The following is an 8,803-nucleotide window of genomic DNA, read 5'->3' as shown; positions in this document are numbered from 1 at the left end:
TTTAGTTAGTTGAGACACTTTATTTACAGGTTTTATTTAGGCAACAGCCAAACATATCATTAGCAGGTGCTTTTAAAAAAAAAAAAAAAAAAAAAAAAGTCTGAACAAAACGCTGAGTACTGATATTTTATCATTTTATACCTGATCATCATTTTCCATTTTGGAAAATGTTTATGGTTAGGTATAAAATGGTACAATCATACATACATATATACAGTGCAGCCCTACAACAGAGCAATGACCAAGAGGATCACCAGTAAACAGTAAACACTAGCATTAGGGCAAAAACAGACTGGAAAAACATAAAGAGCCTGTTGCTGTTTCGCCGGTGCAGACATCAATGAGACACCTGCAGTACACGGATATGGACATGAAAACAGCAGCCAAGGTCTTCTGGTCGATAGAGTGTTTGATGTGCACAGGTGTGCATGCACCTCCTAACTGAGGGTGACTCAGGGGCTCTGAGATTCGGGCCGGTCCATGAGGGATTTGATCCAACTGGTACCATTAATGAGTTTGGTGGTAGCGATAATGTATTCCATCCCGCTGTCTTCCATTTGAGAGAGGAAACGCAGAGCGGCTATTTCTGCGTACGTCACTCCACCGAGAAAGAACACCAGCGTGGTCCTGTTCTCCCCCTGCTGGCCTGGTAGACAGAGGTGACATGAAATTCGTGAATATTTTACTCAAAATCATTAAAGAGCACCATACAATTATTTTCCTTGAGGTTTTACTTTGGCACAGTAGCTCATTCAAATTTGTGCAACCATTCAGTGAAAAAAAAAAACAAAAGGCAAAGCCCCATCTGCTAAAGCACCTTATTTTGGATTCTGAAAACACTAATTTAAGCATCACCCTCCCTTACATCGAGTCCTCTATTATCACCTCTGAAAATCCAAAGTAGGGAGGACGTGTAAAAACAAGTCCACTGTTTAATACCCAAACTCACGGTTCTAATTAGCACATTTCACAGCGAGTGTGTAATTAAATTCATTATTCACATCAGCACAACACCTACAACTGAAAGAGCCAATATGAAAATACTGCTGGCCACTGACAAATTAACCACAGTACTGTTTATCCATCCCGCTGCTTAGCACTGATGCACACAAAACCTGCGCAAATAAAGGCTGTGACAGTGGCCCTGTGCTGTTGTCAACTCTGTGCAATAAATCTGCCGCAATACATCAGCATTTGGCATAAACAGAACAAAGCCATGTGTTATCTACATGCAGCATGCAGGATGTCATTTACTTTTAGGCCATTTAGTGGGCAACAGACCAAACTGCAGCCTTTCTATTTGTTCTTACGTTTTTTATGCAGCCCTGCAGGCAGCTGTTGTCTCTCCTCAAAATGTGGCCCGGGGAGCATCTTCAGGACCTCTTCGATGCTGCGCCAGCCGGGCCGGGCCAACACCTGGGTCAGTCGGATGCTTAGCGGGGCATAGCCACTATATACGTAGGAGATGTCGTTGGGGTTCTGAAGAGAGCAAAACACACCCAGTCAGGTCAATCGAGGTCCCGCACAGGCTCAATTCTCAAAACACTCCTCTGCAGCAGCTCATAATACCATGGCAACACGACTGACCTGCTCATTGGCGTCTTCCATCCACAGTTTAAGAGTCTTTCTGATAGTGGGGTAGTTATTCCTGGAGCTCGTCTGGGGTTTCAAAAGCCCTGTCTTCTCCAGGTTGTTCAGTGTTAGCATGTGTTCATAACCATAGGTCTTGAAGAAAACAGAAAAAAAAAAAATCAAACTGAGCTTATCATGAGGCATTATCAAGAAACCATCCAGATTCAATTACTTGTTCAATCAAAAAAAAAAATTATAAAAAAAAAAAAAAAAAAATAGCACAGTACACTCGTATTCATGATTTACTTTTTGTTGTCACAGCAGGGATGACGACAGGAATACAGGACAAGAGAAGCAAACATGATATGATTTTCTGAACAGGCTCGGTCTTAATTAATGTACCATATTCGTTGACCAAATAGATAAATGGCAAATAGACTGCGCTCATCTTTTCAGGTCTTCCTCAAATCACTTTATGATGTATGCCTCACATTAACCCATTCACACACACACTGATGGCAGAGACTGGCTGCCAAGCTGCCCATTATGAGCAGTTAGGGGTTCAGTGTCTTGCTCAAGGACACTTCAACATGCACACTAGGGGACTGAACCAGGAACCCTCTGATTACCAGACGACCAAGCTACCTCCAGAGCCATGCCGCCCGATAATGGCTCATCATGAAAAACAAAGCAGCAGCTGTACGGCTGTTCAGTTCATCGTTGCTACCTGGAGAATCTCCCTCTTGTAGTAGTCCAGCACCTTCTGCTTGAGGCCGTTGTTGCAGACAGACTGCATGCACACCAGCCGCAGAATCTTGATCAGGGGATCTTTCTGGGCGATGCAGTCCTCTATGTACGTGTTCACCTGGGCATTAAACAATCATTCAGGCTCAATGTTTGGCAATAAAAACAAAGTGAATGCCACAACTGACGTTTGTTGTTATTTCTTAAATAAAACGAAAATATCTTAATCAAATGTTCTCTGCAGTTCACACTGTGTATTTGCAAAATAAAGGTTATTACTCTTCTATCAAAGCTGTAGTGCACCTGTAAAGGTAAGTGAACTTTGATTTCTAAATTCCCCATTTAGACTGCATTTCTAAATGTCATTTGGACCAAAGTGCAACTTTGGTCCAAAACTTTGTTATTTGTGAGATCATGATTTATTTTTTATTAGGATTTCTATTATAATGATTTTTTCTCACCATAAGGTCCACATTTTTGATACGTGCTCAGGACAATGATTGAGTATAGCTTCCTAACTACTAAAGACAAACTGCTTTAGAGAAACAATGGGTGGAAGGATGAGGAATACCTTGTCTGTGTCAACTCCAGTCATAAACTCCTGCTCCACTGTTAGGTTATCAAAGAAGGCCTCAGATGCTGAAACAAGAGAATTACATGAGGTTTTATTATAGTATAACAAGCCTAGATGCCACATTACACACACTATACTGTAAGAAAAGAGAAATGATTCCTGTGCAGCTGGAAAAAAAACTGCAGGATAAACATATATTCTACAGCAAACAGGGAGATATTACAAATAAAAAACCTAAGGCATATTATTTGGGGGTTGGGAAATTTCAAAATTCTTTTTTTTGTTTAGGCAATTTATATTTTCACCTCAAACAGATGTGTCTTGTGGTTTATGGATGATGGCTTTTGTTGTTTTCATTCTACTCTCAAGTCTTCACATTGCATAATGCTTTATTTTCAAATTATGAGAATACGGGTATCCCAGGGTGAGAACTGGTATAAGAAGAAATGGAGGCAATGAAGTGAGATTTGTTGGGACTGAAAGGAAATGAGAAAAATGTTATTTACGCACTGGTGATGTCCTTGATAAGCTCAGCTATAGAAGTGTGGTTAGCCAGCGAGCTCCGTGCTGCCTGCATGTGAGGCAGCTGAGACACAAACTGCTTGATTTCTCCCACTGTTTTAGCGTTATGGCGCTCCTGTAAGACAGGAAAAAAAGTCACTCAATTTGCCAGGCTGTTAGTAAACATGGCACCTCAGAGAAAGCAGTTAAATAACTGGAACCAATTTGATTACTATCAAAAATCCATCATGCAGCACAGCAGAAAATGAAACGAGATGTAAAACAGGTCTGGGCACGGCAGACAATTAAGATGTCAACACCTAATGATGAATTTGCCATTCAAAAATAGCACCAAAAAAGACCTCAACATTTACTCTAAAGCACAATTCGAGTGCCCAGAACTCCAATACTTGCCTCATCATTTCCTAGCTTTTCTACACTTCTTTTATACCACACAAGCCCTCACTACAGTAGCGAATACAGATGCTGGCTGTAATGCAGTGGTTTGGTTTGAATAATGCTGCAGCAAAATTTTGAATATTTATGCCTTTTTTGGTTTTCTAAAGAACTACTTTAATTAGGGGTGAATTACTTATTAAACCACTCCAACTCAAGCAAAACACCACCTCAGGCTAGTAGGCACAAACTGCCATCGGACTCAACATGACAAAACACACACACACAAACACACACACAGATGATATCTTCACCTACGACATGAGTTCAGAGTTGCCTGCTGATGCTCATTGATTTCCACGGGCTCAATCCACTTGTGGTGCATTATATGTTTTTACAAACAGTTTGTGTCCAACAACAGGTTTTATTACAGATACATTTGAATTTGGAGCTAATGACACATCTATGGAAGAGACAATATGGACTAAAGAGATTAGCAAATGCCAAAATAAGAATTCTATTATTATAACCTTGTCAAGCATTATGCTAGAGAGATTTGTACTTTATCTTATCTGTGGGCGACTGTCATCACTCATCCACCAACCTATCGGTTTTCTGATACGACCTTTGGGGTAATTTGACACAGAGATGGGATCAGATTAGATTATCTGGGGTGTCTGGATAGCTGCTCTGAGTGGTCTCGAATGGCTTCCTGAAAGTATCACACATTGCAACTTCAGGAGTTTGATGTTATAAAAGGCTCTCCCACATTAAAGTCATTTTATGCAAATGAGGTAAGGAGAATGAGGTGAGACTAACCTCAAAGGCTGCAGAAATTATTTTAGCCTTCTTGCTGAGCGCTGCTCCAACAGCATTGAAATTCTTGTCCCGGATCTCTGCGTACAATTCCTCGGCTGAGTTGAGCTGCAACTTCTTGGGCTCTGTGGGTAAATCTTTGCCCGTCTCGCCTTGCTTCTTCTGTGCAAACTTCTCCGGAGGCAACTTGACATAACCTGCGTTTCAGAGGATGCACATGAGCCGGAGAAAAACAACGAGGACCAGCGATAAAAAAAATAGTATGCATTAACTAAATTCAACTGTGCATTCATATTAAACCAGGGCTGTGCAGTATATTTATATAATCAAGTCAAGTCAAGCTTAATTTATATAGCACATTTAAAAACAACAAAGGTTGACCAAAGTGCTTCACAGAGTACAGAATTAGAAAAATATGCTAAAATAAGATATACTAAGAACAGAATAATTTGAAGTCAAAATAAAATCAAGATACAAAAGATAAAGAAAAGATAAAGGATAAAAGATTAAAAAAAAAAAAAGATAAAAGAAAAGATAAAAAGATAAAACATGGAGAAACAAAAATCATGTTGGGATAAAACATGTACATCATGAAGGGAAGGCCAAGGAAAAGAGATGAGTCTTCAACAATGACTTAAAAAGGATTATACTAGTATTGCAATATGAGACTAGATGTCATCTGGGATTTTGGATATTGAAATATTGCGATGTGTCATAAGTGATTTTTTTTTTTGCTTTTAAAGGCTGCATTACAGTAAAGGAATGCACTTTTCTTAAATTATTAGACTGTTTTAGCTGTCCCATTATTTTCCTCTACCTGCTTCATCATCATATCCACATTATTAATGACTGTTTATCAAAAATATGTTGCGTGTAAATATTTCATGAAAGCACAAAAGGTTGTCCCTACAATACTGTCACATTATCAACATCAAATATGTTGCGATATTTGATTTTGTCCATATTGTCCAGCCCCACACATAAAATCTGCAATATACAGTAATTAAGAGTAATCAAGAGGTTCATTCTGACCATTAGTTATTCCATAGATCTCGTCGATAAGACCCTCGTAGGTGAGCTGCGTGGCCAGAGGGGTGAGCAGGTCAACGTTACGGTCCAGGAGGAGCAGGGTGTCGAACACCGGCAGGATCTGATTCTGACTGCCAGCAAACTCCCTCTTCATCCTCAGCATCATGTTGGCAACATGCTGCGAACAAGGAGAGAGTTTCCTCTTGAAAACAATCCACAAACCTTACTGCTGTCAAGTCCAGCTGGCACATATCACGTGCCATTATTTTTCTCCATGTAACACTATCCCACCTTAAGCCGTACTCACCCGTGCACACTCTCCTTTCCCATAAATCTGTGGTATGGTGCCATACAGTGCCTGCAAGGTCATGAGGCCTTTGGCTGTGTGGTAAAGGCTTGTCTGGTCATTTTCCAAGTAGCACTCCTATATGAAAAATAAGGGGGTAAAACAAGTCATGTGAGTCATCTACATGGCATAAAAATAACAAGTGAAATTTTAAATATCCTTAGTAATTTGGATGACCATCACACTCAGGTATAGATAGTGGTGGATATATTTGACAGGTACAGCTTGAACATACTCGGAAAGCGCTTTCAGACTCCATGGAGAGCAGGTCTCCATCATAGGGAATCAGGTCTAGGATGTACTCATCAATGTTGGTGAAGGAGCCAAGCACGCCCTGCTCCTTCAGCCGCTGTTCACACAGCATGCTCCGCCGCGGCACAAACAGGATGTGGAAGTCACGTGGTGAGTGCATCTTATCCTCACTACAGGGGCACAGTTCAGGGAAAGAGTGTTAAATTGCACTGCGGGAGACTTTGCAGACTGAATGAAAACATACTTGACTGCCTCTGAAATGGAAAAAAAAAAAAGGTTCAACAAACATGAAACCAACCTGAAGACATTCTCTGCGATGATGTCCATGAGCTCCAGTCTAGGACGGACAAAGAAGATGATGTTTTTGACGTCAGCAGCGGGGAGACGGCCCCCCTTGAGGGTGAACATCTTCTCCACCTCATGTTCCTAAAGGACGCAGAGGCAACGATACAGCACAATGTTTATCTCTACACGATCAAGACAAATTTCAAACTGAGTATTTTCAGATGTGTGACAGGTGAACAATCCGTTTGACCTCAGATTTATTTCACCCTATAATAAACCTGATAAGAGGTTCATCTACTATACAAAAACAGGATATAAACATACATATCTTACCTTCAATAATGAATACTGCGCAATCAGTCCAAAAGGTCCTGTCAGATATTCATCCCAAACTATGGCCTAGAGAGTAATATCAAATGAAATTAGATATGTCATTAGAAAGACCTCGACCAAAAAATACACATAAACGATATTTGCTGTAACCTAGGCTTCGGCTCAATGTATTAGTTGGAATAAAGAAATATAAAATGACTGTCGCACTCGTCCATAGAAATATATTGTACATCACTGTACATGTAATTAATCAGGATACATTTGCAATGGCACAAGCACATGGGAAGATATAATTTCCAATAACATGTATTTAGGGTGCACAAAATCTGTTTAGGATGAATGTCATCTAACTTTAAACATGTACAAATAAATTGTTGCTAATTCAGGCAGGCCTTGGCTTTGTGCTAGTGGTATGGTGACAGTATGTATTGGTTGCACTTTGCATCTACTAACAACGCAGCGACAACCCAACGCCTGAAGACACACTGACAAATCAAATAAGTTCAACCTGATGAGCGCACAGTTACCTTGCTTCCTGCACATTTATCTAAAAACTCCCGAAGCTCCTTCCGTGCTGCTTCTCTCAAAATGTTTAGATTCACTCTTCCGTAAGACAAGTGAGCAGCCATTTTTCCAGCAACAGCAACAGCAAATCAGGTGACTCCAAGGCTGCGGCTGTCACGTGACCAAAGATGATAAACAATGTAAGAGCTTTCACTTCGTATTTCCAGCCTCTACACGCTGTGCTTTGCTGGATTTACATTGTTTAAGTGCACAACTGTCTCAAAATCACCATTTTAAAGATTGTTTGGCTAATGGGCTATAGCTACGCAAGGGAGGAAGCAGCCTACTCCAGCAAATAAGAGTCTTGAATCCACAACATCTTACAACGCAGGCGCAGATTGCCTCCATGACATTTGTTCGAGTCTCTTTGTCTTGAAACGGTATATTGCAAATATCTAACTTTATATTTGACTCCGTTTGGTTGCTTTTTGAATCAAATGTAGCTGAATAAAGACACTAGGCCGACCGAAGTTAAAAATGAGCCGTTTAATCTTTTTCACAAACGGCGAAGCGAACACGGAAAAGATGAGAGGGAAACATCTCGCTTCGCTGTGGCACTTCGCTTGATTGTAGGTGTGGCGATCATGAGATTATGAGAAAAATACATATCTGTATTTGTCCCTCAAACAATATCATATTCAGGGGAGTGCTAAAATTGGCTTTGCCTTCATATTTTGGTGCCGATTCAATCGCTCTTCTTTATAAGCGATGTACAAAAATCGTACGTCACTCTCTCTTGGGTGCAATTAGTATTCTGTCCTTTAGATGGCGTAGTGTCTTCACGGTATGAATGAGGAAAAGTAACGCTTGGGAGGCACAGCTCACTGCCCAAAAATTGAGATGTTGAGGGAGCAAGTGGGAAAGTGGGAAACCCACTTGCCTTCTCTAAGAGCTAAAAATCTACTGCAATGCATTAGCCCCATCTCCACCCATTGAAATTAAATGGAAATGACAGCATCTGTTGGGGATAATGAAGACAGCGCAGCGGCGTCTGCTTATGAAAGCAGCTGCTGCTTGGAAAGTCCCGAGGAGGCAATGAAATTTCAAAGAACACAAAGTGAAATGCAGATTGCCCTTTCGAGACACAACTATATCCCAGAGGGCTAATTATAACCATTAAAAATAATCCTGATGAAGGTAACTTTTAAATAAAACTCCGCAAGCCTACCATTGGTAAAAATGATACACAGAGGCATGCAGGACAAAGCAATATTTTAAAGCAGGATAAAGCAACTACAATCTCCATCTGTTTCTTTTTACAATAAACTCATTCTTGAGTTCTACAGACGCTCCACACAGGTCGAATAGGAATAGTTATGTTGATGGGTAACGAGACAGATTTGGAAGGCAGCCACGGGGATGGACCAATGTGTAGTGTGTGATGTTACAGA

General features: G+C 40.5%; 1 protein-coding gene across 1 annotated transcript; it reads right to left on the bottom strand.

The window, feature by feature from the left end:
- vps33a (VPS33A core subunit of CORVET and HOPS complexes) lies at positions 1–7,508 on the bottom strand. The gene is made up of 13 exons (XM_030061033.1): positions 7,376–7,508; positions 6,849–6,914; positions 6,529–6,656; positions 6,214–6,400; positions 5,940–6,056; positions 5,636–5,810; positions 4,607–4,800; positions 3,401–3,527; positions 2,888–2,955; positions 2,300–2,437; positions 1,588–1,725; positions 1,311–1,479; positions 1–646 (listed from the first exon to the last, which is right to left on the bottom strand). Exons 1-13 carry the CDS (start codon positions 7,475–7,477, stop codon positions 453–455), a joined length of 1,803 nt encoding a protein of 600 aa, XP_029916893.1. The 5' UTR covers positions 7,478–7,508; the 3' UTR covers positions 1–452.
- Positions 7,509–8,803: the final 1,295 nt, after the last annotated feature.

This window comes from Myripristis murdjan, chromosome 9 (genome assembly GCF_902150065.1).
Source record: "Myripristis murdjan chromosome 9, fMyrMur1.1, whole genome shotgun sequence".
Classification (NCBI taxonomy): domain Eukaryota; kingdom Metazoa; phylum Chordata; class Actinopteri; order Holocentriformes; family Holocentridae; genus Myripristis; species Myripristis murdjan.
The sequence above is the reverse complement of the archived record's forward strand: the minus strand, read 5'-3'. Positions and strand labels throughout refer to the sequence as shown.

Coding starts and splice junctions, on each gene's coding strand:
- vps33a (XM_030061033.1), bottom strand. CDS start 7,477: ATGGCTGCTCACTTGTCTTACGGAAGAGTGAATCTAAACATTTTGAGA. Junction 6,057..6,213: donor AGTCTGAAAGCGCTTTCCGA/GTATGTTCAAGC, acceptor TTTTTCATATAG/GAGTGCTACTTGGAAAATGA. Junction 3,528..4,606: donor TAATTTCTGCAGCCTTTGAG/GTTAGTCTCACC, acceptor CCTGTCTTACAG/GAGCGCCATAACGCTAAAAC.